Genomic DNA, 27,888 nt, shown 5'->3' with positions numbered 1-27,888 from the left:
GAGAGAGAGATGGCACAGTGGCGGAATGCAAAGTCATTCAGAAATAATCTTGGTCTCCCAAACCAAAATAAACAAGGTCAAACAGATAATGGGACAAAAATGACGACATGAACATATGTCCCAGAATGATGAGTCGGTAACTCAAGGTGAAATGCTATTTTCCGTCTGACTAGCTGACAATAACAGTTCACTACAATATGACCATAGTGATGAGAGAGGGGGTGAGGGAGATCATTTTGAGAGATGTAAGATAACATCATATTTGAGAGCGATCAAGCCAAATTGTCTGTTCTGCTTTGAAACAAAGACACATATCACTATAATATCTTTTAAATTCTGAAATCTTTCAGATGTCACGACCAACACTAAATTGTTCTGGGGCCGTTGCTGTAGTGGTGAAAAGCAGCAGGCCACTAATAACAAAGTGTCTGGAATAAGAACTCTGAGGGACTGAGCTTCCTGCAGCAGACGCCCATGAAAAGAAGCTAAAACAGGATATGGTTTCATTCATAACAAGTACCAAAGTATGCAGACTTTATTGAAGTTCTTCACCCATGCTCTAACCGAGACATAGCATTAACTCTGCCAATTAGGCTACACCATAAAATACCACAGACCTGAGCAGTGAGCATGGCCACCTCGTGATGAGTTAAGTTCACCAGTACCAATTTAAATACATTCTTCTTGCTTACTTGTACATCTGCATAGCCTGGTTCAGACACATTTGTATCATTCCCAAACCACTGCATCTCAGGGCCTAAAATTTACACATGCCAAATACAGGTCGGTCAGCCGCGTTGGCGGGTGGTCTGGGCCCCACAGTGCAAGCATTTCACTCGCATTAGCGAATAAATAAGAATTAAGTAAAGTACGAGAACATTTATCACCAAAATAAATGCAGCAGTAATTGTAGCGGAAATACATTTTTCTCATCTACCTGCCACAGTAGCTGGTGGACCAAAAGGTTCCATGCCCAGCACACACCAGAGTTGACTGGAATATATCCCAATAATACCAGCTGTATCTGTAGTGCCACGCTGGTGTTGAGGATGACCCCAGGGGCCCGTACCTTCTCCTCCTCCTGTTTCTGCTTCCTCTTCCCCTCCACGGCCGAGCGTCTCTGCTCCTCCTTCCTGCGCTGCTCGTCCAGCTTCTTCTGGCGCTCCTCCATCTGACGCTCCACCTGCAGCTTGGCCTTACGCTCCCGCTCCAGAATCTGAGTTTCCTTTGTAGCTAAAGATGGGTGGGGGGGGGGTTGTGAGGATGCAAGTGTGGGTCAGTGTGAAAGGGTGTGGTGAAAAAAACACAAGGGAAAACACATTGGTTTGTTTACTTTGTGACCAGCCCAGAGGTCACCTCATTAAATCTCCCAGTAAAGTCCCTCTACACTCTAAAGAAGGCATTTCCTGTCTTAACAGGAAATGCCTCTGAGGACTTGCAATGTATGTACTTGTGTATGTTGCTAACCCAATGATTTGATTAGGGCTGAAATGGTCAGGGTCAGAGACTGGGCCCATTAAAGAGGATGTTACTAGAATGTTCTGTTGGATTCTGAACCACCATTCAGACTGAGCTCTTACCTTGCTGTCTATCGGCCTCCTCTCGTCTCTCTTTCGCCACTCGAAGACGTTCGTCTATCCTTAGTGCAGCACCATCAATGACTGCATGCACACACAGACACACAGGTAAGTGGGAACACACTCACTTTCACACACATGCGGTGGAGAAAGTGTGGACATGGGTGAAGCATCGTTGGTGGATTATAATGAGCTGCAGTGTCACTGAGTGAATCACCTGACAGGCAGATGTGTCCATCATGTGCCTACCTGACATTAATGCACTTTGAGTTATATTACTGTAACTGTGTTACGTGGAAATAGCGAGGAGATCGGTCTAATTTCCAAGCCCTTGCATAATTCAGGGAATTATTGATTTTGCACAAAAATAAAATTGTGATCGCGGAATCACGGAGGGACTGATTAGGCTACTCTGCAATGAATTACAGCAGGTAGGCCTAATTTATGACTACTGAGGTTAAGATCATGTTAGCGCATGATAAAAACATACAACATTAGCTAGGCCTCCTTGAAGAACGGCAGAGGCTTAGGGTGACATAGGAGTCATTCTGGTGGTATGTATGCTTGTGTAGACCTGTGCATAATATATACATGTGTGTGTACTCTATGTTCGTACATGTGTGTGTGCGTGACTGTGTGAGTTTATACAGATGCAGCAGGCAGGGGCTGTTTTGTTACCTGGCTGGGGAGACTTCGCTGCTGCTGCTGGGGATGGCGTGTTACCTGCTGCTGGGGATGCAGGCCCTGGGCTGCTCCCTGCTAGGCTGCGCCGCTCTTCTGCCTGTGCCTGCGCAGCTGAAGCTGTAAGCGCACACACACACAGAGAGAGAGAGAGACAGAGTCACGCGGTCTAGTATGATCAATAAAAAGAAATAAAAAAAGACATCTAACGAAATGAAAATGATTTTGGAATAACGAGCTGCTGAGCAAGCAGTTTACACTGTGCTTTGTTTATCCTCCATAGGAATGCATGTTCTAGAGAGATCCAGATGATTTAACACTACAGAACAATCCATCTAGTCAGCCTATAGCCACTAGCCTCGCCCTCATCAATGGTCAGCCAGGCAGCTGTACACAGGGCTCTGTGACACACTGGGTCAGATGGGCTTTGGTCACGACACTAAGTGCTGGGCTTTTCTATACAAACATCCCAGGAAGAACCTGAAATGTAAAAAAATGTCATGGCATGGGCCCACCATTGACTTTGTTATAATGTTTGAGTCACTAAGATAACATATGAACAAGGCATAAGCCATGGTAAAATGTGTAGAATTGCAGTTACTTTGTTTTAATACAGAATTCGCTCTCAGCCACATGACAAATGTGTAGAATTACAGGAAACTAGATTTTTTTTTAAATAAATAAAATTGTCAAATGTTCTCTTCCCGATGGCAAAATGTGCAGAATGAGGTAATGAGCATTTCGCAACAAAGCATCCTTCACTCATGCTGCCAAACATACCCTCGTAAAACTGACCATCCTACCAATCCTCGACTTCGGCGATGTCATTTACAAAATAGCATCCAATACCCTACTCAACAAACTGGATGCAGTCTATCACAGTGCCATCCGTTTTGTCACCAAAGCCCCATATACTACCCACCACTGCGACCTGTACGCTCTCGTTGGCTGGCCTTCGCTTCATAATCGTCGCCAAACACATTGGCTCCAGGTCATCTACAAGACCCTGCTAGGTAAAGTCCCCCCTTATCTCCGCTCACTGGTCACCATAGCAGCACCCACCTGTAGCACGCGCTCCAGCAGGTATATCTCTCTGGTCACCCCTAAAGCCAACTCCTCCTTTGGTCGTCTCTCCTTCCAGTTCTCTGCTGCCAATGACTGGAACGAACTACAAAAATCTGAAACTGGAAACACTTATCTCCCTCACTAGCTTTAAGCACCAGCTCCCAGATCACTGCACCTGTACATAGCCCATCTATAATTTAGCCCAAACTACTACCTCTTCCCCTGTATTTATTTATTTTGCTCCTTTGCACCATATTATTTATATTTTAACTTTGAACTTTCTTCAAACTACATATCTACCATTCCAGTGTTTTTCTTGCTATACTTTATTTACTTTGCCACCATGGCATTTTTTTGCCTTTACCTCCCTTATCTCACATCATTTGCTCACATTGTATATAGTCTTATTTTTTATCTACTGCATCATTGATTGTTGTTTTACTCCATGTGTAACTCTGTGTTTTTGTATGTTGTCGAACTGCTTTGCTTTATCTTGGCCAGGTCGCAATTGTAAATGAGAACTTGTTCTCAACTTGCCTACCTGGTTAAATAAAGGTGAAATAAATCAATAAATAAATAGTACAGGAAAGCTCATATACAGAGGATGAGAATCTGCGGGAGAAAACTCAGCCGGATATACACAATAAAACCAAAAGGCAGGTTATCAGTGAGTGGAAACTCCAAAATCAGGAACATGAAGTGGACTACAGAAGAAGACATACTACAGCTCTTTACATTAGCCCATATCAGTGTGGTTCTGACTGGAGAAGAGAAACCTCAAAAGACAGACAATGGATCTCTAAGTTCAACAGTCCTCCACTCCCAAACGGACTGGTATTGATGTATATCTTTAGCCATTGGCCTTTACAGAGCTGATAGCAAAAGTCAACAGGAGGACAAAACCAACATGACAAACAAAGCTGCATCAATACCTTAGTCTTCAATATGTTTCACTCAGGTCGTCACAGATGAATGACTCGGTCAAAGTCTGCTGATAATCCCATAGGAAGTGGACATCAGTTTACTTTTCCTCTCATCACGCTTCACAGAGTGGGAATCCCAGTTAAGTGAAAAGTGTTCTAACGGCCTTATGACTGTCTGATTACCTTCCTAAGACTCAGATAAGCCTAATAGACAAATTAGCTAACCCACTGCCTCTGTAGAAACTGAGGGGTGCGCAGTATTAGATTACACATTTGGGGTGAGTGGTTAAATAGCGGTGTCTCGTGAGCTAGCAACTAACATCCATCCTGCCCTCAGGGGAATAAACAAAACACAATGAGAGGGTGTGAAATGAGATAAAACATAGGCCAATATACAGCTCTTGAATGTATGAAACAGAGGAGAAAATATATAATCCGATCCAAGTCGGGGGAGATAAGGAATCATCCACTAGACGAAGTTCAAAACCTCATCAAATCAGCCTAAAAGGGACTCTTACAACACACCATTCATCTGGTGTCCTCCTCGCCCTGCCAATACTTAGGCAGTTCTGTCACATGGCAACTGTTGTTCAGCAATGCAGAGTACAGCTTGAGAGACCAGACAAGGGCTTATGCATCTCACTCACTGTCGATCCAAGCCTCAATTCACACTCACTCCAAGCACCAAAGTCTTTTCAGTGTGGGATTTTTATTGTTTTATTTAACTAGGCAAGGCAGTTTAGAACAAATTCTTATTTTCAATGACGGCCTACCCCGGCCAAATCCGGACGACGCTGGGCCAATTGTGCGCCGCACTATGGGACTCCCAATCAAGGCCAGTTGTGATACAGCCTGGAATCGAAGCAGGTTCTGTCGTGACGACTCTAGCACTAAGATGCAGTGCCTTAGACCGCTGCGCCACTCGGGAGCCCTAAGTCAGATGAACTTGTGAATACCTTCTTACGTTTCTGCGTCCAGTATGAAGGAGGTTTGAGGTAGATTTGCAAACCAATGCCAACTAGCGTTAGCACAATTATTGAAAGTCTATGGGAACAGCTAGCATGCTAGTTAGTAATTGCGCAAACGCTAGATAGCAACATCCTACAAACTGCACGCAGACACATAAAAATGGTATTCACCAGTTCATCCGACTCTGGGGAAGTAGATAAAAAGGGCTTCATTGCCAAAATCCAGAACAATGCTTTTAAAAAGATTGCAGTCAATTTCATAATGACCAACTTTAGGTTAGTAGTTCCTTTACATGAACACTTGGGAAATATATTGACCACATTTATCAAATGAAAGTCTGTGGTCTGTCATCAGGGGCCAGGTCTGAGGTAGCATGTCATGTAGTTGGGCAGGGCTCTGGGTAAAAAAAGGTAAAGAATTCACACTGCCCTTGCCTTTGAACGAGGACTTAACTTTACTGCCAGTTCAATTAAACTTTTTTAGGTCCGAATAGTCTTTGCATTCACATTGCTATGTTTAGAAAGCAACCAAGATATACTTAACAAAAATATAAAAACGCAACATGCAACAATTTCAACGATTTTACGGAGTTAGTGCATGTAAGGTAATTTGCCAATTTAAATGAATTGAATAGGCCCTAATCTATGGATTTCACATGACTGGGCAAGGGTGCAGCCATGGGTGGGGGAGCCAGGCCCAGCCAACTGAGCTTTTCTCCACCAAAGGGCTTTATTATAGACAGAAATACTCCTCAGTTTTATCAGCTGTCTGGGTTGCTGGTCTCAGACGATCCCGCTGGTGAAGAAGCCGGATGAGGTGATCTGTGGTTGTGAGGCCAGTTGGACGTACTGACACATTTTTCTAAAATGACATTGGAGGCAGCTTATGGTAGAGAAATTTACTTTCAGTTCTCTGGCAACAGCTCTGGTGGACATTCCTGCAGTCAGCATGCTAATTGCACACACACTCAAAACTTGAGACGTCCGTGGCATTGTGTCGTTTGACAAAACTGCACATTTTAGAATGGCCTTTCATTGTACCCAGGCGCACATGTGTAACGACCATGCTGTATAAATCAGCTTCTTGATGTCACACCTGTCAGGTGGATGGATTATCTTGGCAAAAGAGAAATGCTCACCTACAGGGATGTAAACAAATTTGTGCACAAAATTTTGAGATTATTTTTGTGCATATTTTTATTTCAGCTCATGAAACATGGGATCAACACTTTACATTTATATTCGTGTATTTTTCCAACATTCCCTCAATGCACTCTGGGTAAAAGTACAGGACAAGCCACTCCATCAGAATGTGCTATCGGACAACTAGATATACTGTACCTACTTACATTTTGGAAGCTAATAGATAGCATTTCGTTAAAAGATGACAATTGTAATCAGAAGATACAATAATATTTAAATTTTAACATTAAAATACCAGTAGAATAACTGCTGATTAAATAATGCTGTAGGCCCAATTTAAAATTATACACCCAATGTAGGCTACTGCCCCTTTAAGAGCTAGAACGGATTTTGTACCCATGTTATGATTTACATTTACATTTTAGTCATTTAGCAGACGCTCTTATCCAGAGCGACTTAGTAGTGAATACATACATTTCATACGTTTCATTTTCATTTCATGTATTTTTTTGGACTGGCCCCCCGTGGGAATCGAACCCACAACCCTGGCGTTGCACACACCATGCTCTACCAACTGAGCCACAGGGATTCTCACCAAATATGTTGTCTTCTCACTATTCAAACCCCACAATCAATAAACAGCTTATGAAGCTATTTTAGCCTATAGATCAACATATTGCAAAGAAATAATCTTAACATCGTGTCAGTACAAAGCGGTATTTTTGAATTTCTGTGCATCCTTGACAATCTCTAATTAATATCCATAAACAGCACACTTTTTTCCCCACGAACCTGCACATCATCTTCTCTCACCAGTGTGAGGGGTTATGGCAGGGGAAACGGTGTTGCAGTAGTCTACTGTGTGGTGTGGGAATAATGACAAGCGAACCTGGAGAGCTTTGTGTTCACATTGCCCCAAAAAAGGGACCAGATCACAGAATTCAAGCAAACCAAACTCAGACAACCTATCGAGATGGTCTCAGTTCAATTCACATCTGGGGCTCTTTTGAGGGGTCTGAGTTCCTTTGGAGTGTTCATACTCTATTCATAGACAGACTCTTGGTCCAGGTAGTGGTCATTCAGATTGTCGATCCAAAAAGAGTTCCACTGAAGACAGTCATCTTTAAAAGAAGTTGAAATAATTCCCTGCTTGTGTGATAGCGTGATTAGAAGTAGGTGCAGCCTGCCCTCACAGACGCAGATTAAAAGAGCAGGCCAGAGGACATAGAGAATATGCAAAAGGGATTGTCTGAGTCACTGTCCTCATCCTCTCGGTCACTCACAAAGGAGGACAGTGGGCAAACAGTGAGCCCTCTCCTCCAGCACAAAGCATGCAAATAACATTACACCATAGCAACAATAAAGGACTGAGTCCCTGGTTACACCATCTATGCTCCAGTCCATACCCATTAACCCTGCCACACCTGGGAGGCTAGTGATACCATCAATTTATCCTAAGTTAATATTGGTCATAGACTAGCCTACATTAACTGGACAATGCAATAGGGGTTTCAATTGAATATAATGCTTTTATTCAGGTCTTTTCACCACAGACTTATACGCATTTTACATTTTAGTCATTTAGCAGACGCTCTTATTCAAAGCAACTTACAGTAGTGAGTGCATACATTTTCGTACTGGTCCCCTGTGGGAATCGAACCCACAACCCTGGGTTCGAGCCATGCTCTACCAACTGAGCCACACAGGACCACGTATTGTAGAACTGAAAGAGCCAGGTGTCCTTGTGCACACTGAAAGGAGCTGACAAGAGGAGGGAGAGGGCACCTGCATCCATCACTATGGAGATTTGCATTGATAAGCATACATTAGACCCGAGTGGGCTGGCTGCAGTAAATCAGACAGACTGGATGACGCAGCACAAAGCCGGACAAGAGCGTGGGTGGCGTTTTTATAACAGTAATGACAATGGGGACAACAGCAATGGTGACTGAGTGAAGGTATTAAGCAAAACCATTAGCACACACACAACAAATTTGCCTGCCTAGCCGATGTCAATTGGAGTTACGTTTCAATGGTATTTTATCTACGTTTCAATCAGGTTTCAGAAAACAGCATGGCACTTCTACTGTAGCAACAAATGTTGTTAATTATATCATTGATGCCATGGACAAGAAACGGCACCCTTATTAATCGATCTGTCAAAGGCATTTGACACAGTTGATCACGACATGTTGCAAAGACTTGCCAACACAGAATTATCTGATCAGGCAGTCTCTTGGTTCAAAAGCTGCGTGTCAGAAACTGGACAGAGTTCTGATGGCAAGTCACCAGATAGGTTAACTGTCCAGAAGGGGGCAGGACCACTGTTCACTATTTATATTAAAGGGACACTTCTGGATTTTGGCAATGAGTCAGATGAACTTCTGGATACCATTTTTGTGTCTCTGTGTCCAGTATGAAGAACGTTGGAGGAAGTTTTGCGAGCCCATGCTAACTAGTTTTAGCACAATTAGAAATCTATGGGTATAGACTTCAAGTCATTGCGCTAACGCTAGTTAGCATTTGCGCTATCACTAGTTAGCAACTTTCTTCAAACCGCACACTCATACAAAATGGAATCCATGAGTTCATCGGACTACGGGGAAGCAGATAAAGGGCCTCATTGACAAAATCCCGAAGAATCCCTTTAATAATGTTGGTATAATAATGACGTGTCAAATGCTAGTTTTCATTTTTATGCTGACGACAGTTATTTATTGTTGTGCCGCAACATTGAATAAGGCCTTTGAAGAACTGCAATCTGCCTTTACTATTGTCCAGACTCAGCTCTGTCAGCTGAAGTGGCTTTTAAAATGCTGAAAAAAACAAAGTTGATGGTTTTCACAAAATCTAAGATGAAACCTCAGACTCTCCCATGTATAGTCACTATGCAGATAGAGTATAAGAGAAGCAACTTACAAGTACTTGGGGTCTCTTGATAGATGAGTGTCTCACCTTAAAACCCACATCGAAGGTTCAAGTTGGGTTTTTATTTTCATAATAAGTCATGTTTTTCTTTTGAAGAGAGAAAGAGGCTCGTTTCCGCTACTTTCGTGCCTGTAATTGATTATGGTGATATCTTGTACTTGTTTGTCCCTGTGACATCATTACGCATGCTGGACACTAACATGGGGCGAATGGGAACAGTTCCATTAAATTAGAGCATGGCACTCCCCCTAGAATTGAAAAGAGGAACTAGGCAAGGTTGCCCAATTTCACCTTAACTCTTCCTACTTGCAACCCAACTTTTACAAGTTTTGTTAAATCCAGCGATATAAAAGGGATCTCTATTGCTGACAGAGATATCACCAGTAAGCTTGTAGACGACACCACCCTCTTTTTGAAAGATGCTGACCAGATTCCTAGAGCAGTCGATGTGATAAATATTTTTTCCAAAGCATCTGGTCTTTGCCTTAAGTGTGAATTGTTTGCTGTTAAAGACTGTGTGATACTCTCTATATGCAATATTCCAGTCAAGGAAAAAGTAACGTACCTTGGGATTACCATGTTGATCTAAGGATCAACAGACAAGATGCTCATTAAATGTCATACCTATTTTTGAAAAGAAAAGTTTAACCATTGGTTGCTGAGGGATTTATCCTTGAAAAGGTCAAGTATTGCTTTCTAAAGCTATCTCCAGACTTACATATGCAGCCCAGTCCCTACAGCTTAACAAAATAAGTAAACCGGTTGACTAGATGCTCTTCAACTCCATCTGGAAAAATCATACACATTATATTACGAAATCTGTCGCTATGAACACATGAATATGGTGGTCTCATTTTTTTGGGGTTTTCATACTTTGAATAATACTTAAGATAAATTGGGCTAAACATTTCCTAAAGAATACAACTTCAATTTGGAATTTCATCCCTCATATCTTCTCCCGTTTAGGTGGCTTCAATTTTGTGTTACTTTGTAACTATAACAATGATTAGATTCCTACAAAATGATCTGCTTTTCATAGACAATTATTCTTAGCGTGGTCGTTAATATATAAACAATTTTTCCCAGCATAGGCATTTCATTTGGAACAATAAGGATATTTTGTATAGAAACAAGTCTATTTTTTTTAAGAACTGGTTTAATAATCATATCCTGCTGATGAGTCAACGTTTTAATGCAGAAGGGTTGTCAATCATTATAAGGAATTTCTCTCTTTACAATATCCCTGTCACACCTAGAGAGTTCACCATAGTCTGATGCTATTCCATCTGGAACTCTCATGTTGTTTAGAGGTGTAACCAGACCTCACCTTCTTGACATACCCTCACTTAATCCAGTTGACTCTCCAATACAAAAAATGTGTTTCTCCTTGCTCCCTCAGAACAACAGATCCATCCCTGCTTTATTTAAAAGGGATATAGAATCAATTTCTCATGTCACAACTTACTGGAATACATTTGTCAATAATATCTGTTGGAGAAAAAGTCTGGTTATTACCACACAAATACCTGCTCGTTAACAAGGTCAAAGAGGTCTCTTTCAGAATGATCCATAAGTATTACCCTGCGAATCATTACCCGATGAAACAAAAAATACATTAACTGTACTTTGTGTTGAGCATCCAGAAAGAGTTTTGCATTTATTTTGCCATTGTCTGCTGGTTTTTCTGCAATAAAAAAATAAATACAAATAAAAGCCATGAGGAGCTAAGGTTTGTTACTAACTCCAAAGCTCTCACATCACTGTATCCTCTACATGAGAGTGGGTTGGCCTTCGTTAGCTCTTCAGAGATTAAATCGTTGGTACATTTTTATTTATAAGGCCATATTGAGACAACTACCATTTTACTTTTGTAACTACATTGTCTAGCAGTCAAATGAAAACTATAATCTGTGCACAGATGAATGTGTCTAGTTGATTGTGCCTAAGGCCTGTACAAAGCTAGGTCAAAAAGCTTTTTAGGACTCTGCCCCTTCCACTTGGAACATGCTTGAAAAGGTCCTAAAATGACAGGAGCTCATCCCATTTAAAAATGTGTTTAAAGTTAGGTTGAACACTATGATGGAAAATAAAAGAGGGCTATCAATGTTTTGACCCACAGTTGCACCACACTTTCCCACACCATCTTGCTTTTCTGTATGTAAATGTATGTTTTTTTTTAAACTGTAGTGCTTCGTGTTTTATGTTGTAAATGTGTCTGCAACTTTGTGTGCTGCCATTTTGGCCAGGTCTCTCTTGTAAAAGAGACTGAGATTAACAATGATACTAACCTGGGGAAAAAATATGTTTTATTTTATGTCCACAACTAAAATACAATATGTTTAAAAACAACCTACTTTTTTTTTCATCAAACCATAGAGGACATACAATTTTCATTAGCCTATGCAGCGGCACTACATTGCTGCGATGGGGGAAACACCTCAACCGATTAGTCTGTAGTACCTAACTTATCCTATTAGGCAGTTAGGGTACAGTATGCACTGCAACAGCTTTGCTGTCTATAATAACACACAACATAGTAAATAGACTGGCTATATTGATTAGGCTAGCTAGGCTAGGAAACATCCCCCAAGCAGAGCAGTTAGGGGAGGCAGTAAAATCCAACTCATCAGGGGGCTCCCGTCTTGTCCTGGAACACTCATCATGGCTCCACAGACAGGGCAGTCACTGGTCATAAACAGGAAGCAGGCCAGCCTGCACCATCATGCAGCTGCAGTTCTGTTCACAGCCGGACAAAACCACCAGTACTCAAACAGGAAATGTCTAACTTCAAAGCACTATGGGTAATGAACACCAATATAAAAGAGTATGAGGCATATAACCTTGTGTTCATAAATTACATACTATTCACAATAAATTTACATTGGGCCACTGCTGAAGAAGACATGCTGACTGCTGCGTTCGTGCCTCTTGTGCAAAGCCACAGTGAGATTGACACCTCAGTGCTCAGTACCAGTCAGCCAAAAATAAAGCATAGAGTCCAGCCACTCGTCAGTAGACAGGGCAAAAAGAAACAGTAACAACTACAGCCCCCCCACCCCACTCTTAACACAACCACACACCCACCCACCACTCCACACACACAAAAATATCAGTCAGAGACAATAGTGAGTTCAGTGAAGTGACCTCTCATTCCCTCTGGGGCCCAGCAGTAGCAGTGGTTGGGTGTTTCTTGGCTAGCAGGAAGTGCAGTACTGCAGATGACTGGAGGGGAATGTGTCCACACTGTCTAATAATGACAGCCTTCACCGGGCACAGCTGTGAGGAGGGTGCACACACACACAGCAGATCTTGTCCAGGATTATTGGGGACACATTTACTCAGAGGTAAGCCGGGGCTATTTCCAGAGCCACCGGGATGATGACACCTTGACGACAGCAGGTTGAGCTCCATTCTCACTGGCTAATGACAGAATGCCCTGACCAGAGTTGGGCTCGTTAGGGTTCACACAAGGACTGTCTCAGATGTGTAACCCACACATCACGTTTCATCAGCATCACTCATGGCAGGCCAACAAGCACAATGGGGTGGATAGGCCTAGGCTCAATGCTTATACAGCCAACTGATACAAAGCATCTAAACTCAACAAAAAATAAATGTCTTCTCACTGTCAATGGCATTTATCTTCAGCAAACTTAACACGTGTAAATATTTGTATGAACATAACAAGATTCAACAACAGACATAAACTGAACAAGTTCCACAGACATGTGACTAACAGAAATGGAATAATGTGTCCCTGAACAAAGGGCGGTGTCAAAATCAAAAATAACAGTCAGTATCTGGTGTGGCCACCAGCTGCATTAAGTACTGCAGAGCATCTCCTCCTCATGGACTGCTCCAGATTTGCCAGTTCTTGCTGTGAGATGTTACCCCACTCTTCCACCAAGGCACCTGCAAGTTCCCAGACATTTCTGGGGGGGAATGGCCCTAGCCCTCACCCTCCGATCCAACAGGTCCCAGACGTGCTCAATGGGATTGAGATCCGGGCTCTTCGCTGGCCATGGCAGAACACAGACATTCCTGTCTTGCAGGAAATCACACACAGAACGAGCAGCATGGCTGGTGGCATTGTCATGCTGGAGGGTCATGTCAGGATGAGCCTGCAGGAAGGGTACCACATGAGGGAGGAGGATGTCTTGCCTGTTACGCAGAGCGTTGAGATTGCCTGCAATGACAACAAGCTCAGTCTGATGATGCTGTGACACACCGCCCCAGACCACGATGGACCCTCCACCTCAGAAATCCTGCTCCAGAGTAAAGGCCTCGGTGCAACGCTCATTCCTTCAACGATAAACGCGAATCCGACCATCACCAATGGTGAGACAAAACCACGACTCGTCAGTGAAGAGCACTTTTTGCCAGTCCTGTCTGGTCCAGCGACGATGGGTTTGTGCCCATACGCGACGTTGTTGCCGGTGATGTCTGGTGAGGACCTGCCTTATAACAGGCCTACAAGCCCTCAGTCCAGCCTCTCTCAGCCTATTGCGGACAGTCTGAGCACTGGAGGGATTGTGCGTTCCTGGTGCAACTCGGGCAGTTGTTGCCATCCTGTACCTGTCCCGCAGGTGTGATCTTCGGCTGTACCAATCCTGTGCAGATGTTGTTACACGTGGTCTGCCACTGCGAGGACGATCAGCTGTCCGCCCTGTCTTAGGCGTCTCACAGTACGGACATTGCAATTTATTGCCCTGGCCACATCTGCAGTCCTCATGCCTCCTTGCAGCATGCCCAAGGCACATTCACGCAGATGAGCAGGGACCCTGGGCATCTTTCTTTTGCCGTTTTACAGAGTAAGTAGAAAGGCCTCTTTAGTGTCCTAAGTTTTCATAACTGTGACTTTAATTACCTACCATCTGTGAGCTGTTAGTGTCTTAACGACCGTTCCACAGGTGCATGTTCATTAATTGTTTATGGTTCATTGAACAAGCATGGGAAACAGTGTTTAAACCCTTTACAATGAAGAACGGTGAAGTTATTTGTTAATTTTACGAATTATATTTGAAAGACAGGGTCCTGAAAAAGGGACGTTGCTTTTTTTGCTGATTTTATAAACTAGGCCTATCTTTGCTTTTCAGTGAGTCACTTACTACTCTATGTAGTCAGAATGGGAGGGCCATGGACTGGCCTCTTATTCAAATAATGTAGCCTACTTTTACTTCCCAAATCTTTCCACCATGGTGAGAGGACGGGAGGCTTTTGCATGAGTGGGCACATCCAAACTTCCATGATATTTTACTGCAACACATGAATCAGCTCTTATTCACCCTATAAAAAGAGTTGACCTGCCTGGGGCACGTTTCTCTGTGCTGTAATGCCTGCCATGGAACCAAACCGTGTCACTGTCGGGGGCTCTGCAATCTCAGACTGTAGCAGGTCATGACCTCTGAACTCAGGGTTAACCTCCTGTAGAAGGCAGGGATGAGAGGAGCTCCTCCTAACTAGTTGTTTCTGTTTCATTGCTACAAGCTTCTGCACAAAAAAAGGCTAAACAATTTCCTCCTTCGGTTCCCTCAGAACAATTCAGAAATATTTTTCATGCTTTTGATTCTTCAGGCCAGGCAGAGCCAGGATTCAGATAGCCTTGCTAGGTTCCAGTCACAATCATCTGATCTGCACTCATAATGACAGTGTAGGTACAACCCACAATCTTGCGGAGATAACCAAGTATTTGTGTGTTTTAACGCTGTACTGGATTCCAGCCATTCTTTTGTTAGCCTTCCTATGTATGAACACAGTGCGGTTGGGGTTTTCAAACCTCCCCACATCACCCTCTTTCTCAGCAGTCCACTGACAGGCAAGATTGAATATCTCTGGAAAATACTTTCACAAAGACACATTTCAGTGGATATAGCTTTCAGAGTGAAAATAGTGAATGAGAAAGTGGATGAAGAAAAGATACGACCTAGTTTCAGAAACACCCCTTCACACCTGGTATGTTGACGGAAAGAAAGACTAGCATTTCAGCCCAGTCCAACAGTTTGAGTACAAAACAAACTGGGCATTCAGACCTTCTGATGCAGACACACAGTAAACATCTGTGCATTTGGCTGCCACTCAGGAAGAGGCCCAGCTTACGACGTAAAATAACTTCTGTGTAAAACAATGTTAAGACATAGAAAAAGTGTTGGCTTATACAGCAATTTTGCAGTGAAAAAGTGGAACCAAATACCCAAGAAACAAACAAACAGTCTTATCATCCCATGAGCAGCTTTGTGGACTTTTGGTTCAGTGTCTGTGGAACTCAGTGCAAAACCACATCAGACATCGTTATGTAGATCGAATCCCTGAGCTGACAAGGTAAAATCTGTAGTTCTGCTCCTGAACAAGGCAGTTAACCCACTGTTCATAGGCCGTCATTGTAAATAAGAATTTGTTCTTAACTGACTTGCCTAGTTAAATAAAGGTTAAATAAATAAATGTAGCAGCTAGCTACCTTGCCAAGACAACAGAATCTGTCACATGTCAACAAGCTTAAACAAATAGCTTTAATTTCAGATTCTCTTCACTGCTTGAATACCAATGAGCCACATGCAATGAGGGGAAACTGTGCATTGGTGACTTGTCTCTAGAGAGGAATTAGCTAGGTAGGCAAGCAACACAAAAACCACACCATAACTTCCTCTCAAATCCCATGAAACCACCAATCACCTCCCAGTTCCAGGTCAAAACCTGTCAACATCCAAAGCCCACAGGAACACTCTCATACAAAGCCCTCAGGAATACCACAACAAACGTCCTCTCTGGGCATTAAGACAGGCACAAAAAATTGCAATACTTACGTAGCTAACGTTACTTGCACATAATTGTTTTAGAATTAGCCTAGCGTCATTTAACATGACAACAGACAATTTGTGTGGTTTACACTACAGTTTCGTGCAGCCTAGTAGCTAGACAAGTTGGAAAATTGCTTCCTTAATCAGCTAGCTACCGTAATGTAATAAAATTACTCGAATAAACTGCCCTCTCCAGGGTCATCTGGTTAAACTGGCTAGTTAGCCAACCACAAAATACGGTTTGCGCCTTCGCAGACAATGGCTAGCAAGTCATTAGCTAACGTTAACTCCTAGCTTGAACTTGGAGATGTCAAAGATGACCCATGAAGTAGCTACTGTAGCTAATGTTAGTTAAATTAGCTAGTCAGAAAAGAGGCACTGTTATGACGCTAGCTAACTGTATAAATTCGCTACCCAGCTAGCTAAGTTAACTATGCTTATTGGCAAAAAAAATATTTAGTTAATAATTAGCTAAATAATTAGGCAACTATTTCAACAAGTTTGATGTGTAACGTTAGCTAGGTAGCAATTTATGGCGCCTCAACAGCACGCACGCACACAGATCCGATCCAACCGGTGATTACATTTAATTTTGGATCCAACAAGGATTGGCTCTCTGGTTCTGCTACTTTGGCTAACTCCGTTAGAGTAGGTTTTAATGTTAGTTTACAATAAGTACATTCAATAGGAACGTTGTACTAGTTACATATAGTGCAAAATAAACGACCCGGTAAACGTTGATTTTCATGCAGCTAGCTTAGTAGGGTGTACAGCTAGCTTTCAAACTAGCCGGAGGGGATCAGAGTTGCGGACTTCCAACCCCTTTTGTCAGCGGATAAGGTTACCTCGCTAGCCACAAAACATGTTCAAACTGAGTAGGTTACCGTTAGAGGGGTCACTTAGCAAGCAACGTAGAGGAAATTCGACTTCATTAAGTAGCTACATTGGCACATCAATAATTAGTTATGCTAAGTGTATTCCTTACCCATTTGAGCTCGCAACCCCTTCAGAGATGTTGCACCCTCCGCCATTTCTATTAAGTTTTCCTTCTCAATGTTTTTTGGACAACAGATGCGCGCATAATACGTACGCGGTTACGTGGACATCCAAGTAAAACAAGGGAACGGGCCATAGATAGGCAATTGCGCCACCTAGCGTGAAAATCTATGGTTGTGAGAGGCAACAGCTGCTTATCAAAGTTTTCCATGTTGAATATAAAGTGTAATCAAACCACCCAGGGAATGATAGTGTGAATACAATTAATTAGAACTCAAACAGGAAGTAATATTTATGTCAGAGCATAAAAACTCAACTTTGTCAGATGCACTATAAAAGTTAGAGATGCATTTGTGTGTCAATCATATTGTTCTGTTTCTGTCATCACATTACATTAGAGAAGCAGTTTAGAGAAGTCAAGGCATTGGCTTCCTTGAGGACTTACCTTATGGAGAGAGTTGAAGAGTCTAAGGAGTTAGTTTCAGGAGGAACTGCTTTGCAGCAGTAGTGAACCAACCCCTCAAATAAAGAAAACACCACATCCTCCCTGCGCTCTGTCCTGTCTATTTTCATCTAACACTAACGCTTCTGTCCTACCCCATCTCACATGCCTTAGCCAGCGGGGACCTCATTCATTTTACATGGAAAACAGGATAAAAAAAGAATACATTGTGGGTTCAGTTATACTGCCCTGAATAATACAGAAGAGGTTATTTAACACTAACAACCATCACAAATCATGGAAGTGTTAGTGAGAGGTTGGGCCGGTATAGCTGTGAGATACCATAAACTCTATACCGGTATTCATCATAGGCTCATAGCCTTCCCATTAACATGATTAAAGGGATGCTTCAAAGATTTTGGTAATGAGGCCCTTTGTCTACTTCCCCAGAGTCAGATTAACTTGTGGATAGTATTTGTATGTCTCTGTGTCCAGTATGAAGGAAGTTAGAGTTAGCTTCGCATTGAAAAGCATGCTAGCAGATACCCATAGACTTCCAATCATTGCACTAAAGCTAGTTAGCATTGGCTCGCGAAACTACCTCTTACTTCCTTCATACTGGACACAGAGACATACAAATCTTATCAACAAGTTCATCTGACTCTGGGGAGGTAGATAAAGGGCCTCATTGCCAAGTCTCTGTGCTTTGCATCCTGTGACTCAGATGAAAAAGTAATCTAGGTCACATTACAATGCTGACTATTCACACCTTACAGTATGCAGACAAATTATACCATTCTGTCTTGCGCAACAGAAAATAGTTCAAGGGTATTACATATATAATGGCTATACATTGAATGGATTCATTTAACCCACAGTGAACAAGCAATAGCAGTTTCTAGCCCAAAAAAATCAAGTTTCAAACTGTCAAGTTCTGCTCCCTTTTCCGTTTGAGTTGTTTTACTAAAGGAACATTGACATAATTGGATATCATAAAACAAGCTGGCAGCCCCACTGTCTAACAATAAGTTGCAGAACTAGAACATTATCCAGGAGTCTCATGTCAAACTCTGCACCATACTGGTGTCCCTAGCCCATGGTGTGACATACCATGATGAGGATTCAGGTCATAGTGCTACGTACAGTACACTCCCCTACATATTTATTTGTACGGTGAAGCTAAAACGTTTGATTTGGCTCTATGCTCCAGCATTTTGGAATTGAGTTAAAATGGTTCATGTGAGGCAACAGTACAGAATGTCACCTTTTATTTGAGGATATTTTCATTCATACATATCTGTTCTACCGTTTAGAAATGAAAACACTTTCTGTACTGCATATAGTCCCCCCAATTGAAGGTGTCATAAGTATTTGGACAAATTCACTCATTAGTAGTCAAAATGTTTGTATTTAGTCCCATATTCCTAGCACGCAATGACTACATAAAGCTTGTGACTCTACAAACTTGTTGGAAGCATTTGCAGTTTGTTTTGGTTGTGTTTCAGATTATGTTGGCCAACAGAAATGAATGGTAAATAATGTAGTGTCATTTTGGAGTCACTTTTATTTTAAATAAGACTATAATATGTTTCTGAACACTTCTACATTAATGTGGATGCTACCATGATTACCGATTATCATGAATGAATAGTAAATATTGAGTAAATATTAAGGTGTGAGAAAGTTACAGAGGCACAAAGATCATACCCCCCCATGATATAAAATGCTAACATCCCCTGTTATTGTAATGGTGAGAGGTTAGCATGTCTTGGCTATATGATATTTGTGCATCTGTAACTTTCTCACACAGTATTATTCACAATTCATTCAGGATGCTCCGTAAAGTGAGTCCAAAATGGCATTTCTACTGGGCACAACATAATTTGCAACAACCAAAACAAAGTGCAAATGTATCCAACATGTTTGTAGAGTCACAAGCTTGATGTAGTCATTGCGTACTAGGAATATGGGACCAAATACCAAACTTTTGACTACTTTACTACTTCTACATTAATGTGGATGCTACCATGATTACAGATAATCCTGAGTGAATCAGGAATAATGATGAGTGAGGAAGTTAGACACACAAAGATCATACCCCCAAGACATGCTAACCTCTCACCATAACCAATAACAGGGGAGGGTCATATTTCTGGGGGTATAATATTGCTGATATATCGGAATATGAAACCAAATACTAAACTTTTGACTACTTTAATACGTGAATTCATCCAAATACTTCAAATGGGGGAACTAAATACATTATGTGATTTCATTTCATAATGGTAAAATAGTTTTGTATGAAAATACCCTCAAATAAAAGGTGACATTAAGTACTGTCGCCTCATATGACACATTTGATCTCAAATCCAAAATACTGCAATATAGAGACAAATGAAATGTTTTAGCTTCAGTGTACAAATAAATATGTAGGGGAGTGTATATGTCACAAAGGCCAAGTTGGGCTTTAATTGCTTGGAGTCATGGCAACATGTCCCTAGGGCCTGGACGTCACCGTGTGAGTGGCCACCAGAGCGCGATGTATCCTAGCAACGATGTCAAGGCGGGGCAGGAGGGCGGCTGCTTGGGACAGTAGGGTGTAGGTACTGGAACAGATCCTGGAACCCATGGAGGTTAGAAAGGACCTCAGGGGAGAAACCCAGGGAATAGCCCAGCCTCTTCATCTGGACCAACAAGGACACAAGAAGACAAGGAATTCAGTGTCAGTCAATTACTTAAATATTGGTGTCAGCGCAGTGATAGAGAGTTGAAAACAGTTTGACACAGAAAACCTGATTTCAGTTTAAGAAAACATACAGTTGGTCGTATGTTCATGTAAAAATCCAAGGGCATGAACTGATTGTGTAACAGCATTTAGTGGGCCACAGTAGTGTATTATTTGAACAGGGTAAAGAAAACGATCTCTCTCAGAGATACCACCAGTACCCCCTAGTGGACTCACCGAGGGGATACTGGTGGTCTATCTGAGGGGATACTGGTGGTCTCTCTGAGGGGTACTGGTGGTCTCTCTGAGGGGATACTGGTGGTCTATCTGAGGGGATACTGGTGGTCTCTCTGAGGGGGTACTGGTGGTCTATCTGAGGGGATACTGGTGGTCTCTCTGAGGGGTACTGGTGGTCTCTCTGAAGGTGTACTGGTGGCCTCACATTGGGGGTACTGGTGGCATCTCTGAGGGGATACTGGTTGTCTCTCTGAGGGGGTACTGGTGGTATCTCTTAGGGGGTACTGGTGGACTCACTGAGGGGGTACTGGTAGTCTCTCTGAGGGGATACTGGTAGTCTCTCTGAGGGGGTACTGGTAGTCTCTCTGAGGGGGTACTGGTTGTCTCTCTGAGGGGGTACTGGTGGACTCACTGAGGGGGTACTGGTTGTCTCTCTGAGGGGGTACTGGTTCTCTCTGAGGGGGTACTGGTTGTCTCTTTGAGGGGGTACTGGTTGTCTCTCTGAGGGGGTACTGGTAGTCTCTCTGAGGGGGTACTGGTTGTCTCTCTGAGGGGGTACTGGTTGTCTCTCTGAGGGGTACTGGTTGTCTCTCTGAGGGGGTACTGGTAGTCTCTCTGAGGGGGTACTGGTTGTCTCTCTGAGGGGGTACTGGTAGTCTCTCTGAGGGGGTACTGGTTGTCTCTCTGAGGGGGTACTGGTAGTCTCTCTGAGGGGGTACTGGTAGTCTCTCTGAGGGGGTACTGGTAGTCTCTCTGAGGGGGTACTGGTAGTCTCTCTGAGGGGGTACTGGTTGTCTCTCTGAGGGGGTACTGGTTGTCTCTCTGAGGGGGTACTGGTAGTCTCTCTGAGGGGGTACTGGTTGTTTCTCTGAGGGGGTACTGGTTGTCTCTCTGAGGGGTACTGGTAGTCTCTCTGAGGGGGTACTGGTAGTCTCTCTGAGGGGGTACTGGTAGTCTCTCTGAGGGGGTACTGGTAGTCTCTCTGAGGGGGTACTGGTAGTCTCTCTGAGGGGGTACTGGTAGTCTCTCTGAAGGGGTACTGGTAGTCTCTCTGAGGGGGTACTAATGTTCTCTTTTCAGTAAAGGCAAAACTCACTGAATCTTTCAATGAACAGTAGAAAGGCCCAGAGCAACAGAAGTAGTAGGTAGGTCGATGTGGAAGTCACTGAACCAATAAGAGCCATGGAGACATGAACCATATCCAGTGTCACTACTGTAGCTCAACAATACACACATAACCCTCATCTACACAACTAGTTTTACGACTTCATGTACTATTACTCAGTGTTCTCTGTAACTCCTTTGGAACTTCTCCTGGAAATAGTGATGGCCAATTCTGATTAAATGAAATTCTGTTGACTAATTCTCACTCTGAGAAGAATCACTTAAAAATCAACAGGAGCTACCAGTGGAAAGCTACGGTGATGTTGTAGTTGTTTGCTAAACAGCATTAATCTGTTGGCTGGCTGTTGACCTTGCCTGCTGTGAGGGCATGCACGACAGGTCCACGACAGGTCCACCATACATAAACACCACACATAAACACCACACATAAACACCACACATAAACACCACACATAAACACCACACATAAACACCATACATAAACACCACACATAAACACCACACATAAACACCACACATAAACACCATACATAAACACCATACATAAACACCACACATAATGATGTACGCAGAATGGCCTATAGGGATGATCATGACCAATCCTGTTTCCTTACTGCTCTCTAAGATTACAGTGGCTTCGGTTATCTTGAAAGTTATTGGAATAAAAAACTATATGTTTGATGTGTTAGAACCAATTCCATTTATTCGGTTCCTGACATTACTATGAGCCCGTCCTCCCCAGTTAAGGTGCCACCAGTACCCTATAGATATCGAACCCTGGGGGGCAGTTGTCACACTGGGCATTGTTGGTGGGTGACTACGCTGTACTCTCCTGGCGGTATAGCAGAATACACCGAATGCACTGCCAGCAGGAGGCTAACCCAGTCTAGGCACTGAATTGCCCCTCAGCACACGGCACACAGAAGCCCCCCTCTCCCCATCCCCATAGCCACAGTGCTGGGACAGTAAGCACAGGTGTAGGTTAACAGATACATAGACAGGCAGAAAGACAGATAGGAAGACAGGCAGACAGGCAGACAGACAGACAGACAGACAGACAGACAGACAGACAGACAGACAGACAGACAGACAGACAGACAGACAGACAGACAGACAGACAGACAGACAGACAGACAGACAGACAGACAGACAGACAGACAGACAGACTAACTCCATTTGTTACGTCTGTTATCAGGTCCAGACAGGACAGGCCACACAACTGCCATTAAAGTGTAGAAACTGTGTCTGATTATAGCTGAACTCAGACAGTGCCGGCAGACAGGATGCCTGTGGAGAAACACAACACACACAAACCATTAATTGGCATAACTCTATGGTGAAATGCCCCCACAACATAACACAGCAGAGATGCAGAAACACTGACCTCCATAGACGAGGCGGCAGGGTAGCCTAGTGGTTAGAGCGTTGGACTAGTAACTGAAAGGTTGCAAGTTTGAATCCTTGAGCTGACAAGGTACAAATCTGTCATTCTGCCGCTGAACAGGCAGTTAACCCACTGTTCCTAGGCTGTCATTGAAAATAAGAATTTGTTCTTAACTGACTTGTCTTGTTAAATAAAGGTAAAACGCTCTAACCACTAGGCTACCCTGCTGCCTCGTCTATGGAGGCCAGTGTTTCTGCATCGGAGGCCAGTGTTTCTGCATCTCTGCAAGTTCGAATCCCTGAGCTGACAAGGTACAAATCTGTCGTGCTGCCCCTGAACAGGCAGTTAACCCACTGTTCCTAGGCCGTCATTGAAAATAAGAATTTGTTCTTAACTGACTTGCCTAGTTAAATAAAGGTAAAATAGACAGACCCTCAGTGGTCCTACAGTCTTGGCTGCTGAATGTGGAAGACAGGAAAGTGTTGAATACCCTTGCTCTAGGAGTTTCAACTTGGGTTTTTGGCAAAATGTCACAAACATTCTGTCAATGACAGGTGAATTCATAATGAATTACATTGAAGCCAATATTGATTTGATTTCAGAATTTCGGTTATATCCAAAGTCCAGTCACTATCACACTTATGCCAGGTAGGTGGCATTAATGCACCTTAACGTTGGTCTGCACAGTACCATAAACACCAAAGAAGAAGATGAGCCAGTATTAAAAAGAACAACAATAATCATACTAAATTCCCTGTATGCTTATTCCGAGTGTGTTCTCACTCAAATCTTATGGGTCCCATCGAGAGCATCCTGACTGGTCGCATCACTGCCTGGTATTGTCAGGGATTTCTTCGTCATCAGACGATATGGCGAAATCATCATCGGAAAATGAGGACCGATATGCAGCAGAGTTGAGATAGTTCATTTTGAACATTTAATGAACTCAAAAATGAACATACAAAATAACAAAAATGAACTCACGATTTCTAGACAGTCCTGTTAGGCTCACTCACGCTAAACAAGAAACAATCTCCCACAAATACACAGACAAACATACCCAACTAATATAGGACTTCCAATCAAAGGCAACACCACACAGCTGCCTTCAATTGGAAGTCCACCCCAATTAACTCAACGTAACTCAACATAGAAACAGATTACCTAGACTAAACATAGAATTTCATAAACAAGGAACAGTGCCCAAAAACCCCGGAATACATAAATCAAATGCCCTTTTAGAAAAACCTTCACCTCGAACCACATAAACCAAATAACCTCTGCCACGTCCTGACCAAACTACAATAACAATTAACCCTTATACTGGCCAGGACGTGACAGTACCCCCCCCCCCCCCCTAAAGGTGCTAACCCCGGAAGCACCTCAAAAATAACAAAAACCCCAACAACAACAAAAAAATCCCCCTAAACTAAAGGGAGGGAAGGGAGGGTGGCTGCTGTCAACGACGGCACTGTGCTACACCCCCCCTCCCCAACCCACCTATATCTGGAGGTGGCTCTGGTTCTGGCAGTTCCGGGCAGACGACCCACCCCGGTAGCTCCGGGTAGACGGGCCACTCGGGCTGGGACGGAGGACAGTCGGGCCACTCTCGCAGACCCGGAAGACAGTCGGGCCACTCTGGCAGACCCGGAAGACAGTCTGGCCACTCTGGCATCGCCGGGCAGTCTGGCATCGCCGGGCAGTCTGGCATCGCCGGGCAGTCTGGCATCGCCGGGCAGTCTGGCCACTCTGGCATCTCCGGGCAGTCTGGCCACTCTGGCAGCTCCTGACTAGTGGGTGGCTCTGGCGACTCTTCACTGACGGGCGGCTCTGGCGATTCCTCACTGACGGGCGGCTCTGGCGACTCTTGACTGACGGGCAGTTCTGGAGACTCTTGACTGACGGGCAGTTCTGGCGACTCTTGACTGACGGGCAGTTCTGGCGACTCTTGACTGACGGGCAGTTCTGGCGACTCTTGACTGACGGGCAGTTCTAGCGACGCCGGACTGGGATGACGCACTTGAAGCCTGGTGCGTGGTGCTGGTACTGGACGTACCAGACTGGGAACACGCACCTCCAGGCTAGTGCGGGGAGCGGGAACAGGACGAGTCGGACTGGGCTGACGCACTTCCGGGTCCGCACGAGAGACAGGAGCTGGAAACCCAGGGCTATGGAGGCGCACAGGCGGTCTTGATCTTACCTCCTGCACAACCCGTCCTGGCTGGATGGAACTAGTAGCCCTGTACGAGCGGGGTGCTTGTACAGGGCGGACTGGGCTGTGCAGGGGCCTGATGGTAGCCGTGCGTAGAGCGGGAGTTGGGTAGCCTGGTTCTCGGAGGCGTACCGGCGACCAGATGCGCTGCGCAGGCATCCTCCTACCAGGCTGGATGCCCGTTCTAGCACGGCACCTGCGAGGGGCTGGAATAACGCGCACCGGACTGTGCGTGCGTATGGGTGAGATAGTGCGCTCCTCAGCGAAACATGGCGCTCTCCACCTCATACGCTCCTCCATATAACCACGGGTAGCTGGCTTCCGGCTCTTCCAAGGCCTAGCCAAACTACCCGTGTGCCCCCCCAATTTTTTTTATTGGGGATGCCTCTCGTGCTTCAACGCCAGTCGTGTCCCTCGGAAACGTTCCCGGTCCATACCAGCCTTTCGCCTTTCCTCCCTCTCTCTTACCACCTGTCCCCATGGAAGGCGATCCTTTCCTGCTTGGATATCCTCCCAAGTGTAGGAGCCTTCTCCCCCCAAGATCTCCTCCCAAGTCCATCTCTCACCATGGTCCAACTCAAAATCCCTTTGCTCCTTCCTCTGCTGCTTGGTCCTTTGGTGGTGGGAGATTCTGTCAGGGATTTCTTCGTCATCAGACGATATGGCGAAATCATCATCGGAAAATGAGGACCAATATGCAGCAGAGTTGAGATAGTTCATTTTGAACATTTAATGAACTCAAAAATGAACATACAAAATAACAAAAATGAACTCACGATTTCTAGACAGTCCTGTTAGGCTCACTCACGCTAAACAAGAAAAAATCTCCCACAAATACACAGACAAACATACCCAACTAATATAGGACTTCCAATCAAAGGCAACACCACACAGCTGCCTTCAATTGGAAGTCCACCCCAATTAACTCAACATAGAAACAGATTACCTAGATTAAACATAGAATTTCATAAACAAGGAACAGTGCCCAAAAACCCCGGAATACATAAATCAAATGCCCTTTTAGTAAAACCACCACCCCGAACCACATAAACCAAATACCCTCTGCCACGTCCTGACCAAACTACAATAACAATTAACCCTTATACTGGCCAGGACGTGACAGGTATGGCAACTGCTCGGCCTCCGACCTAAAGGCACTACAGAGGGTAGTGCGTACGGCCCAGTACATCACTGGGGCCAAACTTCCTGCCATACAGGACCTCTATACCAGGTGGTGTCAGAGGAAGGCCCTAAAAATTGTCAAAGACTCCAGCCACCCTAATCATAGACTGATCTCTCTGCTACCACACGGCAAGCGGTACCGGAGCATCAAGTCTAGGTACAAGAGGCTTCTAAACAGCTTCTACCCTCAAGCCATAAGACTACTGAACATCTAATCAAATGGCTACCCAGACTACTTGCAATGACCCCCCCCCTTACGCTGCTGCTACTCTCTGTTATTATCTATACATAAGTGACTTTAATAATTCAACCCACATGTACAGTTGAAGTCGGAAGTTTACATACACCTTAGCCAAATACATTTAAACTCAGTTTTTCACAATTCCTGACATTTAATCCTAGTAAAAATTCCCTGTCTTAGGTCAGTTAGGATCACCACTTTATTTTTGGAACGTGAAATGTCAGAATAATAGTAGAGAGAATGATTTATTTCAGCTTTTATTTCTTTCATCACATTCCCAGTGGGTCAGAAGTTTACATACACTCAATTAGTATTTGGTAGCATTGCTTTTAAATTGTTTATCTTGGGTCAAACGTGTCGGGTAGCCTTCCACAAGCTTCCCACAATAAGTTGGGTGAATTGTGGCCCATTACTCCTGACAGAGCTGGTGTAACTGAGTCAGGTTTGTAGGCCTCCTTGCTCACACCCGCTTTTTCAGTTCTGCCCACAAATTTCCCATGGGATTGAGGTCAGGGCTTTGTGATGGCCACTCCAATACCTTGACTTTGATGTCCTTAAGCCATTTTGCCACAACTTTGGAAGTATGCTTGGCGTCATTATCCATTTGGAAGACCCATTTGCGACCAAGCTTTAACTTCCTGACTGATGTCTTGAGATGCCACTTCAATATATACACATAATTTTCCTCCCTCATGATGCCATCTATTTTGTGAAGTGCATCAGTCCCTCCTGCAGCAAAGCACCCCCACAACATGAAGCTGCAAGCCCCGTGCTTCACGGTTGAAATGGTGGTCTTCGGCTTGCAAGCGTCCCCTTTTTCATCCAAACATAACAATGGTCATTATGGCCAAACAGTTCTATTTTTGTTTCATCAGATCAGAGGGCATTTCTCCAAAAAGTACGATCTTTGTCCCCATGTCCAGTTGCAAACCATAGTCTGGCTTTTTACGGCGGTTTTGGAGAAGTGGCTTCTTCCTTGCTGAGCGGCCTTTCAGGTTATGTCAATATAGGACTCGTTTTACTGTGGATATAGATATAGCTTCCTCCAGCATCTTCAAAGGGTACTTTTCTGTTGTTCTGGGATTGATTTGCACTTTTCGCACCAAGTACGTTCATCTCTAGGAGACAGAACGTGTCTCCTTCCTGAGCGGTATGACGGCTGCGTGGTCCCATGGTGTTTATACTTGCTTACTATTGTTTGCACAGATGAACGTGGTACCTTCAGGCGTTTGGAAATTGCTCCCAAGGATGAACCAGACTTGTGG

At 43.9% G+C, this 27,888-nt stretch overlaps 2 protein-coding genes across 19 annotated transcripts in view; both read right to left on the bottom strand.

Annotated features, from left to right (window-relative positions):
* Positions 1-17,214, bottom strand: part of LOC106611719 (ensconsin) — a 47,882-nt gene extending 30,668 nt beyond the window's left edge. For all 18 annotated transcript variants that reach the window (XM_014212220.2, XM_045723919.1, XM_045723922.1 and 15 more), the window contains exons 1-4: positions 17,065-17,214; positions 2,256-2,378; positions 1,581-1,661; positions 1,070-1,233 (exon numbers count right to left, since the gene is read on the bottom strand). In XM_014212220.2, the coding sequence (XP_014067695.2) occupies positions 1,070-1,233; positions 1,581-1,661; positions 2,256-2,378; positions 17,065-17,110 (414 nt within the window). In that variant the 5' untranslated portion in view covers positions 17,111-17,214. The remainder of the gene's footprint in view (positions 1-1,069; positions 1,234-1,580; positions 1,662-2,255; positions 2,379-17,064) is intronic.
* Positions 17,215-20,163: 2,949 nt separating this feature from the next.
* LOC123744786 (extensin-3-like) lies at positions 20,164-22,002 on the bottom strand. The gene is made up of 4 exons (XM_045724974.1): positions 21,954-22,002; positions 20,777-21,580; positions 20,480-20,671; positions 20,164-20,201 (listed from the first exon to the last, which is right to left on the bottom strand). Exons 1-4 carry the CDS (start codon positions 22,000-22,002, stop codon positions 20,164-20,166), a joined length of 1,083 nt encoding a protein of 360 aa, XP_045580930.1.
* Positions 22,003-27,888: the final 5,886 nt, after the last annotated feature.

The sequence above is a fragment of the Salmo salar genome, chromosome ssa09 (genome assembly GCF_905237065.1).
Source record: "Salmo salar chromosome ssa09, Ssal_v3.1, whole genome shotgun sequence".
NCBI lineage: Eukaryota > Metazoa > Chordata > Actinopteri > Salmoniformes > Salmonidae > Salmo > Salmo salar.
The sequence above is the reverse complement of the archived record's forward strand: the minus strand, read 5'-3'. Positions and strand labels throughout refer to the sequence as shown.